At 43.9% G+C, this 18,717-nt stretch overlaps 1 protein-coding gene across 2 annotated transcripts in view; it reads left to right on the plus strand.

Moving 5' to 3' along the window:
- CCDC191 (coiled-coil domain containing 191) overlaps positions 1-18,405 on the plus strand; it is an 89,767-nt gene extending 71,362 nt beyond the window's left edge. For both annotated transcript variants that reach the window (XM_040980453.1, XM_040980454.1), the window contains 4 exons: positions 9,446-9,589; positions 11,185-11,337; positions 11,941-12,086; positions 17,794-18,405. In XM_040980453.1, the coding sequence (XP_040836387.1) occupies positions 9,446-9,589; positions 11,185-11,337; positions 11,941-12,086; positions 17,794-17,938 (588 nt within the window). In that variant the 3' untranslated portion in view covers positions 17,939-18,405. The remainder of the gene's footprint in view (positions 1-9,445; positions 9,590-11,184; positions 11,338-11,940; positions 12,087-17,793) is intronic.
- Positions 18,406-18,717: the final 312 nt, after the last annotated feature.

Genomic DNA, 18,717 nt, shown 5'->3' on the forward strand with positions numbered 1-18,717 from the left:
ATAAATGACAGAATTTCTTTCCTTTTTATGCCTGAATAATGTGACATTCTGTATATACATACTGCATTTTCTTATCAGTTCATCCATCATATAAAATACTGGATATGATTTCCTAACATTTATTTAGAATGTTGTACTTGTTCTCATAAAAGATATTTGTAGTTTCTTTTCTGATGCTATATTTGTCTTTTTGTGGTATTAGGAAATGATAATTTCATAAAACAAATTGGCAAAGTGTACTACTCTATATTTTCTGAAGGAAAGTTGATATTACTTATCCTTGAATGCTTGCCAGAATTTATTAGGGAAATATCTCTTCCTGGAGTTGTCTATTTATTTATTTGTTTATTTTGAAAGTCAGAGTAAGACAGATGGAGAACCAGAGAGAGAGAGAGAGAGAGCTTCCATTTGCTGCTTGATGTCCCAGATAGCCACAATGACCGGCACTGGGCTTGGCCATAGCTGGGAACCAGGAGCTTCATCTGGGACTCCCACATGGGGAGCAGGGGCCCAGACATTTGGGCCCTCTTCCACTGCTTTGCCCAGGCCATTAGTAGGGAGCTACATAGGAAACGGAGCAGCCAGAATACAAACCTAGTACCCATATGGGATTCCAGTGTAAAAGGAAGAGACTTTACCAGCTGTACCTCAATGCCAGTCCCAAGTTTCTATTTTTATGTTATGTTGTGTTACATTATGTTAAAGGAAGAGAGAGAGCACGCATGTTCACATCTGCTGGTTTACTTTCCACATTCCTGCAATCGTCAGGGATAGGTCAGGCGGAGGAGCTAAGAGCTCTGTGAAGCTCTCCACAGTCCTGAACCATCGCCAACTGCTTCCCAGGGCAGGCCTTAGCAAGAAGCCAGAACTGAGAGCAGAGACAGAACTTGAAAGCATACATTCCAATATGGGATGTCCATTGTTCCAAGTGACTGCCTTGCAAATAATAAATTAATTAATCCTTTTTTTCACATTTATTATTATTGCTATCATTATATGATACAGTTCCATATTCCCTTATCCCCTCCCCAATTCCTTCCCTGCCCTAAAATATATTTTAATTGGAGGCAAATAGGCAGAAAGGGAAACAGAGACAGACAAGCTGTAGATCTCCCATCTATGGGTTCACTACCCAGATGTCTGCAGGAGCCAGTGATGGTCAGATTGAGACAGGTGCTCAGAACTCAATCTAGGGCTCAGCTATGGTGGTAGAGACCCAACTCCTTAAGCCATCATCAGTGCTTCTGAGCCTGGGCGTCACAAGAAGCTGGATAGGTATTGGACCTGGAATTCAAATAGGCATTCTGATATGGGATGCAGACTTCTCCAAACTTCTGCCCTTCTCTCATTTCTGATGCTCTTCATTTGTTTCTGTAGATCTATGTCTTTAACCTGTATCATTTTCTTTTCTGTCTGAGGGACTTTAACATTTCTCTTTTAAAAAAATATTTATTTTTATTAGAAAGGTAAATTTACAGGGAATGAAAGACAGAAAGATCTTCTATCTGCTGGTTCACTCCCCAAATGTCCACAACAGCTGGAACTAATCAGAAAGTGGTGGGAGCCAGGAACCACCTCCAGGTCTTCTACACGGGTGCAGGATCCCAAGGCACTGGGCCATCCTCCACTGCTTTCCCAGGCTACAAACAGGGAGCTGGATGGGAAGTGGAGCAGCTGGGAATTGAACTGGCACCCATCCTGGATCCTGGTGCTTACAAGGAGAGGATTAGCCAATTAAGCAATCACGCCAGGCCCACTTGAGCATTACTTAAAGATTAGGGTCATAAAGCAGTGAATTCTTATATTTTTTATTTGCTTGAGGCAATTAACTTTGAAATAAAGACCAAGACAGTTTTTCTTTACCTTTCACCTTTATTTAAAAGTTTAAATATTTATTTTATTTTATTTGAAAGGTGGACAGAGATCTCCCATCATTTCCCAAATACTGCAACAACTTGGGCTGGGAGACAGGTCCAGGTGGCTAAAAGCTTGGCATCCCAAATGGCATCTTAAAAGTCATATGGGGGCCCAGCACGATAGCATAGTGGTTAAAGTCCTCATCTTGCATGCACCAGGATCCCATATGTGTCAGTTCTAATCCCAGTGGCCCTACTTCCTATCCAGCTCCCTGCTTGTGGCCTGGAAAAGTAGTCCAGGACGGCCCAAAAAAGCCTTGGGACCCTGCACCCGTGTGGGAGACCCGGAAGGGCTTCTGGCTCCTGGCTTTGGATTGGCTCAGTTCCAGCAGTTGCGGCTGCTTGGGGAGTGAACCATCAGAGAGAAGATCTTCCTCTCTGTCTCTCCTCCTCTCTGCATATCTGCCTTTGCAATAAAAAATACATAAATCTTTAAAAAAAAAAAAGTCATTCGAAATGCCTTTATCCTTCGTTGAACAGAGAACTCAGTTGACTTTTTTCTTTGGTGGTTTAAAAATGTTATTCTGTTGCCATGTTACATTCAACATTTCTTGCAGGAAATCTGCTGTAACTCTTATCTTTGTTCCTCTGTAGAAATCCTATTTTCCTTGTGGTATGTTAGCAAAATACCCTAGAGTAGATACATGACTTACACAACTAAAATTTATATTCTCACAATTGTGGACCCTGGAAAATCCAAAATTCATGCCATCATGGTTGGGTTTTAGAAGCCTTTCTTCCTGATTTATAAACAACCTCCTTCTCAGTATATTCTCATATGACTTTTCTTTGGCGTGTGTACATCAAGAGAGAAAGGGAGAGAGAAGTAGTGGGGTGGAGGGCACAAGAACTCTGGCCATTACTCCTGTCCAGTCAGGGAACTATCTGTATGGCTTCTTAAACATTCATTACTTCCTTAGTGGCCTCAGGTCCAAATATAACCACTTGAGGACTAGGGTTCAACAAGAATTTTCAGAGAGCACGAAGCAGATAGTCCAAAACAGCAGGTTATGTGGACTTCCCCTGAGCAGCCTTCAAGACTGTTTTATTTAAAAGATGTATTTATATATTTGAAAGGCAGATTACTGAAGAGAGAACCTTCCATCCTCTAATTCCCACCCTACATGGCCAAAACAGCCAGGACTTGGCCAAGCTGAAACCAGGACATGACCTGGGAGCTTCTTGCAGGTCTCACATGGGTAGGAGAGGCCTAAACACTCGGGTAATCTGCTGCTTTCCCAGGAGCATTAGCAGGAAGCTGGATTGCAAAGTGCAGCAGCCGATTCTCAAAATGGCACCCATATGGGATGCCAGTGTTACAGGTAGCAGCTTAATACACAGTGCCATGATTCTAGCCCCCAAAGTTTTGTTTTTGATTTTCAGTATTTCAAATATGATTGATTATTTTCGGCTTGTTGGTTGGTTCCTTTATTTTGCTTGGTGATATTAAGCTTCTTGGGTATATGGTTTTGTGCTTTGTCACCAATTTGGGGAAGTTTCTCTGTTATTTCTTTCACTAACCTATCTGTCCATTATTTGTCTTTACATTCTGGAATTCCTGTTTTGTCCATGTTATCCTGCATCTCTCACATGTGCTGATTTTTGCTGTTTTTTCCATTTCCTTTCAGTTGTGACACTTATCATTACCCTATCTCAGTTTCCTAACCCCTTGGTTGTTTTGTTTAGCAGTAAGCCTGTTGAAAATACTCATTTCTGTTACTGTGTACATTTGATATCTGGGGCTTTTTAATGTTTCTCAAAGTCCTCATGTGTCTGCTAAAATTATTTATCTGACCTTGAATGGCATCTACCTTTTCCACTAGCACTTCTAACATTATTATCATGTTGTTTAAATGTCCCTCTCTCAGAGTTCCAACATGTCTGTTACATTGGGGGTCTTGTGAAGACTGCTTTATTTTTCACACTGTTATTTTTTGGATTTTGGTATAACTTGTATTTTTTTTCCTGTTATTAAAAGCTAATTGTGTTCAGAGCAATAGAAACTGAGGTAACTAGGCCTTTAGTGTAGAGATTTGTGTTGGTCTAGTCAGGAATTGGACTTCGGTTGAAGTTTGTTGTTGCCATGGCTGCCACTGTTGACATTTCTTGTTGCTATGGGCACCAGAGATTTAGATTCCCTCTGGTGACTTTGTTCTTGTCTCCCCTCTCCTACTGGATCTTTCCTTTGTGCTGCTCCCCTGAGAGCCTCTGTCTCCTACAGTTCACCCAGCTGTAATCCACTGTTGTTGCTGGAAGCTTGTACAAGTGCGGTGGTAGGCTGTTGATTAAGGGGAAGTGTTCAATATGGAGTTAAGTTGTTAAGTTTCCGTTTTTGGAAACCTAGAATTGGACACTCAAAAACACTTGGGTCTGTGCTTTAGGGATGGACCCATTTTTCCTGCACTCCATTTTTCAGCTAAAGCAGGTGTACACCTTAAACCCAGTTTGTGACCCTGAAGCCCTCCCCGCTGGAGGATAAACTCTTATGTCTTTATGTATGATCACTGGGAGTCTTACTGGTTCAGATGCCCACAATCACAAGCCATGGTGACAGACTGTAAGTTCTAGATGTGTGCCTAATTTCAGCTTCCTATGAATGGGTATTCTGGGAGATGGCTCTGGCTGGATTACTGTGACCCATAGGGGAGAACCAGAATGAGCGCCCCTCTCCCAGCTTTGATAAGGCCAGCACTGGTTGTTGAGGATGTCTGAGGATTTAATCAGCAGATGGGAACTCCCTTTTTATTTATCGTGAGGATTAAAAAAAATTTTTTTGTTGTTAATCTTTACTTAGTTATTTAGGGTAAAAAGGTTCAAGGGCTATAGGAAAGTGGGTAAGACTATTGCTTCCATATTGTTTCTTTCATGTTTAAAGGGGGGTATTAAGGGAGAAAGCCCACCCAGTTTCCCACCTATCTTAGGTCCCAGATGTGGGGCATGCTCCGAGGTTCTTGCTCAAGTGGTTTTGATAGTTCACCAGTTATGAATCGCTGCCAATCTTGCCACTCCAAGCACGATCAGGTCTTTGAAGAATCCACTAATTGACATAGTCCATCATACAGTCTCTGTTTGCCCAGTATTTCGCTGCCAACATATAGCTGAGATGGTTGATTGACCTGTTCTGTCTTCTGTCTTTTCTTGGTTAGGGTTCTGAGTCCATCATTTCAATTGGGGAGATCTCCAAAGAAGCATTGTCTGAGGTATTCCCAGACCAGATTCTTGTATGTACTAGCAAATACAGGGCTCAGTACAGTCCATCACCCCAATCAGCTGGTGGTTGCAATCACTGGGTTGGTTCTGTTTTCAGCCCCAACTTCCACTGGAACCAATGGGTGTTGCAGTCCAGCCTGGTTCTTCCCAGCCTATACTTGGCCCTTGCATAAACCAGTGGGAGCTGCAGCCTACAATAACCCCACTAGGCTTGACCACTATCCTGGTTCCTGTGGTTGCCATTATGTGCATCAGACTTGTACAGTCTGTCCTACCTCACATCCACCCCAGCCCCTCCTGGTTTTCGTGCCCTCCCATGGAAGTGGTAACCCAAGAGGGAGGAGCCCACTATTTCCCGCCCAGGCCTCTCCCACCTCTGGATTATGCACTCTCCAGGTAGCTCTGTGGTTTGATTTGACAGAACTAGCCCCCAGTGCCAGCTTCTGCCAGCTGATGCTTTGGCAAAGCCCAGACAACCCTCACCCACTCTAATTTTGTTTGTACCAGTAGGAATAATCAGCTCAGTCTGGCTTTTCCCTGATCTAGTCAGCATGAGGTGTACAAGTGTTGTACAGGTGTTGCCTGCTTAGTCTGGTCTGCCCCCATCCCAGCTCACGCTCCCCACTGGGAGTAGCTATCCAGCAAAGGAACCACCCCTTATTCCCTCTGCCAGCTCTGCCCCCTCCCTTTCTGGTTCTCACGCATGCTGGTTGGGTGCTGCAGTCATATCCGGTACGGGCAACCTCATCTTGGTTGAGTGTTGGCTCGACCCACACTGTTCTGGTGCTTGGATTCACCAGTATATGATGTGAACTGATTCAGCCTGGTCTTTCCCCGACCCATGCCAAATGTATGCCAGTGGGTAACTTTCCATGGCCTGTTCTGGGCTGTTTCCTATCATGTTTCTTGTGCTTACCTGCAGGGACTGTGTCCTGCCAGAGGAGTTGCCCAAACTCCTCCATCAGAACCTCTCCCAATGCCAGATTTTGTGCATACCAGTGGGTCCATGAGCCAGCCCTACTCAGTTCAACTCCTGTCCTAGCAGGAACAGTGGCTTTTCCTGACTGGCCTTCAACCCAAACTGGTCCTTACTGTTGGATGTTTCAGCCCAGCCATGGCTCATCCATACCCATATACAGCTCACATATGGCTCAGTCTGTAGGTGTTGAGACCTTGCCTAGTCCATCCCACATCTATCCCAGTCCTCCAGGACACCAGAGGGTGTTGGAGTCTGGCCCTGTTGGAGCTACTTAGCCCAGCTTGTCCAACCCCCAGGTCTGGACTACTTGATCACCAGTGGGAGCTATGACTCGCCAAAGGAGTTTCCCAAGTTCCTCCACTTGATCCACTCCCAAACCCTGTTCTCATGCATGTCATTGGGTTTAGGCCAGGTTGCGGGAAAGTCTGGCCTTTCATTTGGTCTGATATGAGCTGGTGAATGTTGCAGCCTGGTCCACCCCACACCCTAGTCAGGATGCACATTTGGGTGCTGCTGCCTTGACCAGTCCAGACTGTTGTTGGTTCCTTTACCTGATTGATGGCAGGCTCCTTGGTCACACCTAGCATAGTCCATCACTACCCCAACTCTTGAGCTAACCAGTGGGGCTAGAATTTCCACAGGGTTTGGCCCACACATCCCTCACAGAATCTACCCCTGGATATGGTTCTTGAGTGCTAGTTAATGTAATGGCCCTGCTTAATGTGACCCTTCTCCTGATCCATCATCATGTCAGGTAACAGGGTATGATTCTGCTGGACAAGCCCCGAGACATAGCTTTTGCATGGACTGGTGTTTGGTGGTCAGCATTATTCAGTGATTACATGTTTTCCAAAGGAGGAGTTACTGTCATTGGGAATCTTTAGGATTGATTCACATCCCAGAAGCACAATGGGTTCAACCTGAAGCTACCTAAGCAGCGACTCAAAGAAACAAAACTCCAGAGGTCCTGGCCAGGTGGCCATCAGGTGGAGCCTGGCACCAAATGGCAAACTGACAGTTCGGGGACAGCTTACCTTGTGCACATGGTGGCTGTCGTGTGGGATCCAGGCATGAGATGCCTTGTCCTGAGACCCCGGGAACTCCCTATCTTACTGCCTCATAGATAGATAGATAGATAGATAGATAGATAGATAGATAGATAGATAGATAGATAGATAGATAGATAAATTTTTAAAAATGTGTCTGGACATGTGTGTGAAGTTCAGGGTGCTAACGTGCAGCTTTCACAAGGATCTCAATTTTACTAAATGGAATTTTCTGTTTTCTTTTGTTAACATATTTACTAAATTTTTGTCTTCCAGGGTATGTAGCTATGTGTATATCCCATTTAAAAGCAATGAAAACACGCAGTTTGAGTTTACATAAATTAATTATGCATTGTAACAAGGTAAAAACTGCCAAAAGCTGCTGTCAGTTATTTAAACATTGACAATAAAACTGCAGTCTTTTGTACTCTGTTGCAGTTGTATCTCTCAAGAGTTTCACCCTGCGTTTCAGTAGAAGCAATGCAAAACACAGTTTAGTTTAAACTGCCTTTAACCAATCAGAAACCACCAACTAACCTATATCTAGACTTTCCAGTGGAATAATCTAAGTAAGACCACTGTTCTACTTTGACCAATCAGTTCTTTTGTATGCCCTGTATCCCAATTCACTCTGTAAAGACCATCCCCTCACACCTCTTCGGAGGAGCCAGGAGTGGTATGCAGTACGCATATGCAGCAACTCCAGGTGATTTCACACACTGTTGTCTACTCAGATTTTTAAGTATAAAAAAAATAGAGTCCTGAGTGGTTAGTGTTCCCCGATGCAGCGCTAGGTGAGAGCACCCCTTACCCCTTCCTGCTAAGAGAAGGCAGGCTCCCAGGGCTCCTCTGTGAATACCTGGTGGCATTCCTAGAGGAAGAGCCTGCAGAAGGGTGAGAGCCACCCCATGACCATGACCTCCCAAGAACTTCACCCTGCTCATGTTAGTCCACTCTCAGCTGCCTGCCAGCAGCAAAACAAAGTGGCTGGTTTGCCTGACTGGCTCACCTGGCATCAGGTAGCATCTGCCTCAGGTAAGCAAATGCTTGGGCTTCCATTTCAAGCCTCTGATAAACTTAAAAAAGCAATTAATTTGCTATCTCTCTAGCTTCTTGTTGGAAATAAATCTCTTAAGTGAGAAACACATTGGTGGGGAAGAGATTTTGTTCCTCTAACTCACCCAATCCGAAAGTTTTTCTTTTCGGGTACTTTTCCCACAGCATTAGACAAAAGGATTTTGAAGTTATGGGAAACAGAGAAAAGGAAACCCAAATTAAAGTGTCTCTGTGTTTATACTGCCTAAGTGATGACTGGGAAGATGTCTGTAGTCTTTGCTCTTGTCCCTTTATTAGTAGGTGTCAGTATTTTTAGGTAGATTTTTTTTTTCTGTCACCCTTATTGTAAGCTAGGTTCATTTAAAAAGAAGTGAAAGAAATGATGCTATCTGCAGGATGCACCATGAAGTTTCAGACATCTGTCTCAGGCTTACCCCTCAGGGGTGCATGTCCCCTTGAGGCACAGCAGGTATCACCAGAGTCCATCTTTCTCCTCAGTGGAGGGAAGGCTGCTTCAAGGTGACAAATACTTGTTATTTATCTCTGTACTTATTGTCCATCACTTTGAAAGAAAAAAAAAAGCACTGCAGACTTTTTTTTAAAAAACGATTTTATTTATTTTGATTGAAAAGGCCAACTTATTAGAGAGTAGGAGACCCAAAGAGATCTTCCATTCACTGTTTAACTCCCCAAATGGCCACAAAAGCCAGAGTTGGGCCAGTCTGAAGTCAGCAGCCAAGAGCTTCTTCTGGGTCTACCACTTGGGGACAGGGAACACTGCTTCTCCAGGACATTGGCAGGAAGCTGAATGGGAAATGGAGCTCCCGGGACTTGAACTGTCACCACAGGCCTCCTATGCCCTACGCCGTGGTGCTGGCTACCAGACTTTTAGTGGAGTGTTTTTAATCTATGTAGGGTTCGTTATATCTACATCTCTACCTCATAATTCCAATGAAGGAGCTGCACTGCTGGGTTTTCAAGGATAATGACAAAAAACTCTGATTGCTCTCCTAATGAGATTTACTTTTTAGTATCTTGGTGAGAAGTAAATCATTTCGGTGAGTGATACTGATCAAACCAGTAACATGCAAAGCCATGATTCTTGTAGCATTTATAACCAACTTCTGAGCTTCTCAGGAGTTTTTTTTTTTTTTTAATTCCAAAGCTCTAACACACTGTTTTGTTTAAATGAATTTCATTAGTTTTTTGGTTATGATATTTTTCTCTTTTTTTTCCAGAAAGAACTAGAGAAGCAGCAGAGAATCAAAAGAAATCAGCAGTTGGAGGCAATAGCCAAAGAACATTATAAAAAGGTGTTGCTAACTAAGAAAGGTCTGGAACCTTGGAAGAGACTCAGAATGCAAAGCAAGCAAAATATCCAGGTGCAGCATCGTACTACTAACTCCCCCATCCATCCCCTTCCCCCGCCCCTGACCCATTAGAAATGGAATGTTATTCAATAACAGGCACGTAGAAAGGTGATTTAAAAACCAGAAATAAGTGTGTATGTTTCTTTGTTTCACATAAAAATTTATATTTGGTCTGATAAAGATTTTTATAATTCAACATTACAAAAAACTAGGGTGAGTTTTTGGATTAGAGACTCAGGCATAAGATGAAGAGAGACATCAAGTAGAGTTTTTGAAAGAGAACAAAACAGCATCACAGTGATCAGATTTCTGCTGTGAAGTTATGTATTTAAAAAGTCCAAAAATAGCAGTAATTTACAACACATTTATTTCTGACACATGTCTGCGGCCCAGTTGTGCCTTAGGCTCAGGTTTCTCCCCATGTCTTTCCTTTTGTCCCCAGCAGCTACCCAAGGCATGCTTTTCACCTGGCAAGGGGCACAAGGGCCAGACCAAGTTATGTAAGCTCATATGACTTCTGCTTGCATCATGTGCATGACATTGCATTGGCCAAGACAAATAACAGGGCCAAGGTCAAGGGCGCTGAAGAGGAGTCTCCATCCACTGCACTGGAAAGCACTGCAAACACATAGCAAAGGATGGGGTGTATCATTCCGTTACACGGACCAGTAATCGCCCTTGTGGCCCAGAGATACATGAAACCAAACACCACTGGAGTTTCTAGTATGTCCCTAGTGATTGTGTCCAGTGCAAAGAACAGAGCATCCCACTAACTGATCAAGAAGTGCAAAATAGATAAAATGTTGTCTTGCATTTCAGCTCTCAGGCTATGATTGTCAGGACCACACAGACCTCCGTGGGTGGTCATTTTGCCCAGTAGCATGAGACTGGCTTGTAGCTACCCCATTCTCGATGGCTAGGCAGGCTTAGAAAAATGAGCAGTGGTCTGCAAAGGACTAAAAGAGAGGGCTCCTCTCCCCAGACCCTCCTCCCTTCAAAGAATACAAGAATCACTTTTTAAGACCTATAAACAGTGAGTTGTGTGTTTATTTTGATTAAACACTCTACACCTTTTAATTTAGTAAGAAATTAAATTATTCATCCTGTTAATATCAATGGTTTTTGTGGTTTATCGATAATATCTAAATTTTAATGCTGGGGACAGTTCATTCTGTAACTAATTGAAAGTATTGGCATTTCCTCAATTTGGACAGTGGATAAGTACATGACAAAGAGAGATGTATTACAGAGTAGCTGTCCAGGTTCTGGGAGAGCAGCCTGAGAATGGTGCCAGCCAGCCACTCCACTGTCCGCAGAAGTGAAGGGATGGCTAGGAAGATTGTACCTTCCATGCCCGTAGGCAGCCACTGTGGTCTTCAAGCAGTAACCACTAAAAGGCCACACATGCTGTGAATCTGTAACCTGTGCATTACACGATCAATAAGCAAAGCATTCTGGAAGTAGGCTGTATATATCTTGAGATCAGTCCGTTCCAGTAAATTCCTATATGTTGGTTGTAGCACTGTTTGCTAGGCTGACATGTTTCCATGAATGACTTAGAATCTGAGGAATCGTTTTGTTTTTTTCTCATTTAAAAAACCATCCAGGTGGCAGAGGAACACCACCGTTTGGCCCTTCAGAAGAAATGCCTGTTGGCCTGGTTCCACAGGAGCCAGGAGAGCCTGGCTAGGAAGATGGCCCAGGCCGAGGAGTTTTGTTCCCGTATGTTGCTGAGGAGAGTCTTCTGGAGCTGGCTCTGGGTGAGGAAACAGGGATGGGGGCTCTCAGTGCATCACAGCAGCTCAGGGCCATGGAGGAGAACCGGATGGAAGCCAAAACATCCATGGCCATTACGATTGCTTTCAAGGACAATGGTCAGTCCAAGTCACTGTTTTGACATGAATCTGAAAATGTCAAGTCAGTTCTCTGTTAGTTCGTCTCACATGATATATAAGTCTGTGAAACATAATGTACAAGGATACTTCACAAAGTTCATGAAAAATGGGATCAAAGATGCTTATTTAGCTGTGAATAATTTTGAATTCCAAGCCAGGTTTCTTTGTAATACACATATCCATGATCTTTGTGAAGAGCTGTCACATCATTGTATCAGCTTTTGCTCTGTACTCATTTCCTATCATAGTGTTGAGGTGGTTTGATTAGAAGGCTAATTCCACTAGTTTTTTTTGTTGTTGTTATTTTCATTCTAGATTGTAGAAGGCATTATCTTGACCACGTTAGACTTTTCTCTCTATGCCTTTAGTGACCTTCTTCTTTTGTTTGTTTCTACTCGGCTTCTCTCATTTGTGTTATTTATTGGCTCCAGTTCTTTGTGTCACTTTCCTTCATGCCCTCATCTACAGTACATGCATGACCTGGAGGAAGAAGAAAGAAGACTTTGTATACATTTCCTTCAGAAGAAGACTTTCCGGGCATGGCTTGACGTGGTCAGGGAGGCGAAGAAGGAGGCTGAGCATCAGTACAAGACGGCCGCAAAGCACAGCGACAGGTGAGGATTTCAACTCCAAGAAAATGCCCTGTTTACAGTGTGTCTGCAAAGATGAGGTAGAAACCAGAGGAGCACAGGGCATTCAGAGGACCCAGGCAGGACCTGGAGTTCCAACCCACCTGCCAACAAGTGGGAAAAACCAACTCAGTAACCACCCACCACACCCCCATCTTTCAGTGACATCAGTGCAAGAATGGTGATGCTGGCATTTTTATTATAGTATATATTGTTAACCCTGTTAATCTCATACTGTGCCTAATTTGTGAATTAAATTTTATCATGGATATGTGTGGATTAAAAACATAAGGTCAGGAACCATCTGCAGTTTCAGGCCTCCCAGGGGAGTATGAGAGCATAGCCCAGTGGGTAATGCTGCTCCTTCCCACTCAGAGCGCCCCCTAAAGGTAAACCATTCTCCATCTTTGTATGATGCTTGCCTCTTTGCTCTCCTTGTTAAATTTATCTCCCAAGTATGTAGTCTTCAGGACTTTAACTTACTCTTCTCCTGGTTTGGAACTTTATATATATGAAATTATACTCAATGTCATATTAACATTTATGAAACATTTATACATCAATCCAAAGTATTTGGGAATTAAGATATTCCACACAAGTAAGTTTTTCTTTGTTTTCTAACTTTAGGCTTATTGCACAGAAATGCTATTACCTTTATACATTTTATTTAAAAGTAAACAATGTCTTTTTTAGATCACTTTTTAAGAGCATCAGTTAATGTGGCAGGCATAATAAAGTGAAGCCTTTGGGTTCTGATGTGCGAAAATTTGTATAGGTAGTTAAGTACCTCTTTCCTTTTCACTCTGACATTCATTCTGGTTGCTTGGTTTCATTCTCTATATATGTACCTGTGCATCTCCATTTATGATAGTTTTCCTCTCTTGTTATCATTAGGGTTTCTATCTCTAGCAAAACCTGCTCATCCCTTTTTAATTTACCAGCACTAGAAATCAGTGGGCTGAGAAAATAGATAAGAAAGTGGATTATGGAGCAAGTGTTTAGCCTTAGTAGTTAAGAGCCCTACATCTACACTGGAAAACCCATGTTTACTTCCCAGGTGACCCCAAGACTAGCTTCCTGGGAATACAGACCTTGGGAGGCAGCAGTGACGACAGAGCTGGCCTTGGCCTTGGCCTTGGCCTTGGTCCCATCCTGGCCATTTCAGGTATCTGGGAAGGGAGCCAATCTAGAAAGACCAGATGGGGGAGCACCGTCTCTTCATCCTTCTCAAATAACTAAAAAAGGAAGTTGATTATAGTTTTATCTCAAACAGGCACTGAGCATGAGGGACTTGCCTTTTAATAAAATATTTGCTCTTTAGAGTTTGAATTTTTTTCCCCCCAATTATGTATTTATTTGAAAGAGAGGGAGAGACAGATCTTCTATCCACTGGTTCGTTTCCCTGCTTGGTTGCAATAGCTGAGGCTGGACCAGGCCAAAGTCAGGAGCTTCTTCCAGGCCTTCCATGTGGGTGACAGGGTTCCAAGTACTTGGGCATCTTCCACTGCTTCTCCCAGGCCATTAGCCAGAGCTGTATCGTGAGTAGCCAGGATGTGAACCACCACCAGTGGGATGCGAGTATCACAGGATATGGCTTTACCTGTTGTGCCACAATGCCAGCCTAAAGATTTTAAACCTTTTTAAAAAAAAAAAAAGATTTATTTCTCTTGCAAAGTCAGATATAGGAGAGACTGGAAAGACAGGAAGATCTTCCATCTGATGATTCACTCCCCAGGTGACCACAACAGCCAGAGCTGTGCCAATCTGAAGCCAGGAGCCTGGAGCCTCTTCCAGGTCTCCCATGCGGGTGCAGGGTCCCAAGGCTTGGGCCATCCTCGACTGCTTTTCCAGGCCACAAGCAGGGAGCCGGATGGGAAGTGGAGCTGCCGGCATTAGATCTGGTGCCCACGTGTGATCCCGGTGCATTCAAGGAGAGGACGTTAGCCACCAGGCCACTGCGCCAGGCCCAAAGATTTTGAACTTTAAGACTCAGTATCCATTTGACATTGGACAAATAGACTTTCAAAGCATCCCTGTTTCTCCTAGAGTAGCAACACAAGCCATTACATGGGGTTGTGGTGACGACCCAACAAGGAAATACAGGGACTCAAGCCCTGTATGGCCAAAGATGGTAGCTAATATTTTTTAGCTTAGCATCGTTGTGAAAGTATCATTGTTAAAGATTCTTTTTATCTGCTTTTGCTCTCTTTCTGTTTCTCAGCCACCTGATGCAGGCTGAGATTCATTTTGGTCATTCATATAAACCATCTCACGTGATCACAGTATAACCCAGGGGAGGAGCAGATGCCATGGTTTCCATTCTCGGGCAAGGAATTTTGTTCCAGGTTTGAGGTTATGAACAGCGTAGGATACATGCAGTCAACAACAAATGAATTCTCCTTCGTGTCAACTTGGTTTGAAAGCATTGCTTTGACTTCACCTCCTCCCGCTTCGCTCCTTGTTGTCCTTGTCCCCATGCCATGAGCCTTCCTTTCTTGCTCCTCTGACAAGGCCCACCTGTGCTTCAGAGCATTCGCACGGCCTCTCGCTCCGTTCAGCTCTGCTCGGATGTCTCCTCCCTGACCGCTTTCCCTCAGTCACTGCCTATCCATTGGCTTACCTAGAGCTCCTTCACAGCCCCAAAGACTCTCAAAGTATATAATTCCCTGTTGCTTGATGATTGTCTCTCCTCCCAGTGGAGTGGAAGGGCCCCCACTTGTTCAGTACTGTGCTCTCAGGTCGTGACAGTGCTTAGTACATGGTATGCAGTAAATATTTAAATGACTCAACAGATTGGTTTTATTGCAGGAGGGACACTAATATTTAGAGTAGTAGAGCTTTTCAAATAAACTTTAATATATTTTTTAAGACTAATATTTAGCAATTGGGCATTTAACCCAACATTTGCTAGAGCAGACAGTGTTATTACTGGGAATGCCGCATCTCATATCAGTGCCTGGGTCAAGTCTCAGCTACCACGTGCTTCTTATCCAGATTCCTACTGATAAACCTGGGTGGCAGCAGATGATGGCGCAAGTACTTGAGTTCCTGCCACGTGTAAGAGAACCTGGCTCCTACCTCTGGCCTGGCCTAGCCCTGGCTGTTGCAGGTATTTAGGGATTAAATCAGCAGATGGAGGATCTCCCTCACTCTTTATCATTGCGCCTTTCACCATGATGAGGATGATGATGATGGTGTTGTAGCTGCCTAAGTCCCATGGTAGAGTGTCTGAATTTGCTTCCTGGCTTTGGGTCCTAACTCCAACTTCGTGCCAGTGCTGATCCGGGAAGGAAGCAGTAATGATCCAAATACATGGGGGTCCTGCCACCCATGTGGGAGAGCTGCATTGAGTTCCCAACTGGTGGCTGTCACCCCAGCCAAGTCCCAGTCATTTTGGCATTTGAGAAGTGAACCAGAAGATGGAGCTCTATCTATCTCTTTCTCTTGCTCTCAAAATTTAAAATTTTGATTGATATTAAAAATCCTTAATCCTATGTGAGTAAAAAAATGTAAAAAAAGCTATGGGTAAAAGAGAATGAGGGGAAGACATCTCTGTTCTCTTAGGCATGTTCTTTAAAATAAAATAACATCACGAAAGATGATGACTAATAAGAATATTAAGTTTAATTCCACAAATCTATACCACTTCTGTATAGTTCCATGTCGCTGGTATTTATACACAGTGGGACTAATACATGTCATGAGGCCTTCATGTCTTTTTATTAGCAGTTATTTTGCAATTTTACCTCAGAGTTCAGCTGCCTCCTGGTCCAGTTCATCTCAGCTGAGTGGGCACTTCTCATATTTCTAATGTTATCTTTTCACTGTGGTCACTAGCCACAATACCAGCAAGAAGTAGTGGTAAAAGTCCCAGGCCTGAGCCCCATATCATGCACACAGATATTTTATATGCAACTTTACACAGAGTATCTAAGACCTCTGGACCCCAAGTTAAAACCTTCGTCTTGATAACTTAAGTCATAATAATCATTAAGATACCTACGTGTAATTAATCTGAAATTTTCCAAGCATAAAGAATACCTAACAACATGGTCCTTGGCTCATAATTTAGTAGAAAACATAATAGATTAGAGAGAGAGAAGTATTTAATCAGTGATTGTGACAAAATGCTCTGGGAATTCAGAAAGCCAATGAGGACAGTCCAGGAAGGCTGACCCCTCCCCATCAGGCAGAGCATTTTGAAGTTAGGCACACAGAGGGAGCTAACAGGTAGAAGTCAGAAAATCCAGATGTAGCCAGGAGAGGACAGATGTGACCAGCAGCCAACTGCAGCAGATAGGATCAAGGACTGAGAATGGACTCTGGGGCCCAGCACAGCTTCAGTGAACATGGAGTGAGTGGATAGAAAACAGAAGCCACAAAGCAATTCTGCTTCTTGTAGGCTTCATTTTACAATGCTTTCAACAACAAAAATCAACAGTGTCAAAAACACCACAACCAACCAACAGTCATAAAATTAAGCACTGGAATGCACTGCAGGGCTTCATTAAAGGGTTAAAGAGCCAGAACAAATCCCATCTCTGCCTATAGTTATAAAAACTACTGTGCACTTTTGTTTCAACTACAGAACTCACCTCAATTCCCCACCCAGGCTGTGCTGACCTGGCCTCTCCTAGGAAAGCCCTGGGAGCCTAAGCTACTGCTCCCTGCAGCCTGAGACCAGGCTGCTCCCCCGCACGCTCTCTCCCGCCCTCCTCGGAACTTGTGCCACCTTCTGCTTGCAGTTCCCAGCCATCTTTGCCCTGAGGCCTAGGGCTGCTCTTGCCACATCACTGGGCCAGATCAGAGCATCTTGTGGCCTGCACTGTCACAGGCCACCAGGGACAGCTACTCACACGTCAGCCCCTCAGAGAGAGCTTCCTTGCTCAGCTGGTCAAGGCATGAAAATAATCAAATATAAAAATACCCTATCAGGAACTCTCTTGTCATTTTATTTTCCTCATGACATTTCACACAGAATCCCAATTATAATTTCTGCACTTTTAAATATAATGTTTTATTCATGTAAGAATTGTTTTTTTAAGATTACTTATTTGAAAGTCAGAGCTAGGCCCAGCGCAACGGCTCAATGGCCAAATCCTCACATTGCAGGTGCCGGGATCTCATGTGGGTACTGGGTTATGTCTTAGCTGCTCCACTTCCCATCCAGCTCCCTGTTTATGGCATGGAGGATGGTCCAAAGCCTTGGGACCCTGCCCAGAGGAAGCTCATCCCCAGCCATTACATCCATTTGGGAAGTGAACCAGTGGATGGAGGATCTTCTGTCTGTCCTTTTCTCTATAAGTCTCATCTTCCTTTCCAGTAGGAACAAAAGGGGGAAGGAAGGAAGGGTGGATGGTGTGGTGTGGTTCACGCCCCAGTGGCTACAACCAGGGCTGGGCCAGGGACCAAGAGCTTCTTTTGGCTCTCCCCTGTGGGTAGTAGGGGTGTACGCACGTGGGCCACCTTCTGCTGTCCTCCCAGGACTTAGCAAGGAGCTGGATCAGAAGTGGAGCAGCAGGGACACAAACCAGTGCCCACCTGGGGTATCAGCGTCCCAGGCAACAGCTTTACCCACTATACATCACAACACTGGCCCAAAGAACCATTTCTACAAAGTGTTCAATGTACATCTATTGGAGAGTCTACTTTTCATCACTATTTCACATTTTTTCACTATTTATTTTGAAAGGAGGATTCTCCAGGTCACATTTCAAACATGGAAGAAGTGTGTGAAATTTATGAAAGAGGAAAGGAAGAAAGAAGAAAGGCGAGAACACCTCCGTAGAAAGGTAGCCGAAATTCTGCCAGACTTCCAGCGGCCATCACCACTGTGATTCCTGGCTGTCCCAGCGACAAGTGGACCTGGCCCAGTGCACTGCGCAGGACAGCAGCGATCTCTGGTGGCTGGGGATACATGTGCATGCCACCGCTTCCCATGTACATGCCACTTGGATCAGAGGAATTGAGAATTTGTCCTTGCCCCTTTGATTTCTCCCAAACTCCTAGTTCTGTTCACTCCACCACTCACTGTGGGGTCAGCTAAACAGTTAAGGGTTGTACTGCTCAAATGAATCCTATTGTCATTTATTTTCAGTGGAGTAAGCTTTAAAAAGGACTTTTATGCCTGCCTGACCCTGTGTGAGAAAATATGTCCTTACAGCTTAAAGAGAGTTGTTGACAAGCATCCCTTTAATTAAATGGGAAGAAGTAGTGCGCGGTTAGAAAAGGAGCCGAGCTGAGCAGCAGCAGCAGGAATCCTAGCCAATCTGTGCCTTTTTGCCCAGCCCTGCTGGCAACCCAGGCCCCAGAAGGGCAGCAGCAATGTATGCCGACTTAGGAGACACTTTTTTGTTTGTTTCTGTTAGTGTACCTTCATGAGCCCAAAGGAAATTCCAGAAACAGCTACTCCATCAAAGACAAACCAGCAACTCATTAAAATGTCTGTTCATGTTCCCCATTGCAACTTCTAAATAACACACTATTTATTTTCCAGTCCTCAGCTCAAGTCTGATCTAGACACTGAGCTGCTTGTCTTCAATCAAAAGAATGTTTTCATCTTTAAGGTGTCATGAATACTGATGGAAATGTTCTCAGAATTAACTACTATAAAAAA

Source organism: Ochotona curzoniae, unplaced genomic scaffold, assembly GCF_017591425.1.
Source record: "Ochotona curzoniae isolate NIBS_2020 unplaced genomic scaffold, NIBS_Ocur_1.0 contig_3498, whole genome shotgun sequence".
In the NCBI taxonomy this organism is placed as follows: Eukaryota; Metazoa; Chordata; class Mammalia; order Lagomorpha; family Ochotonidae; genus Ochotona; species Ochotona curzoniae.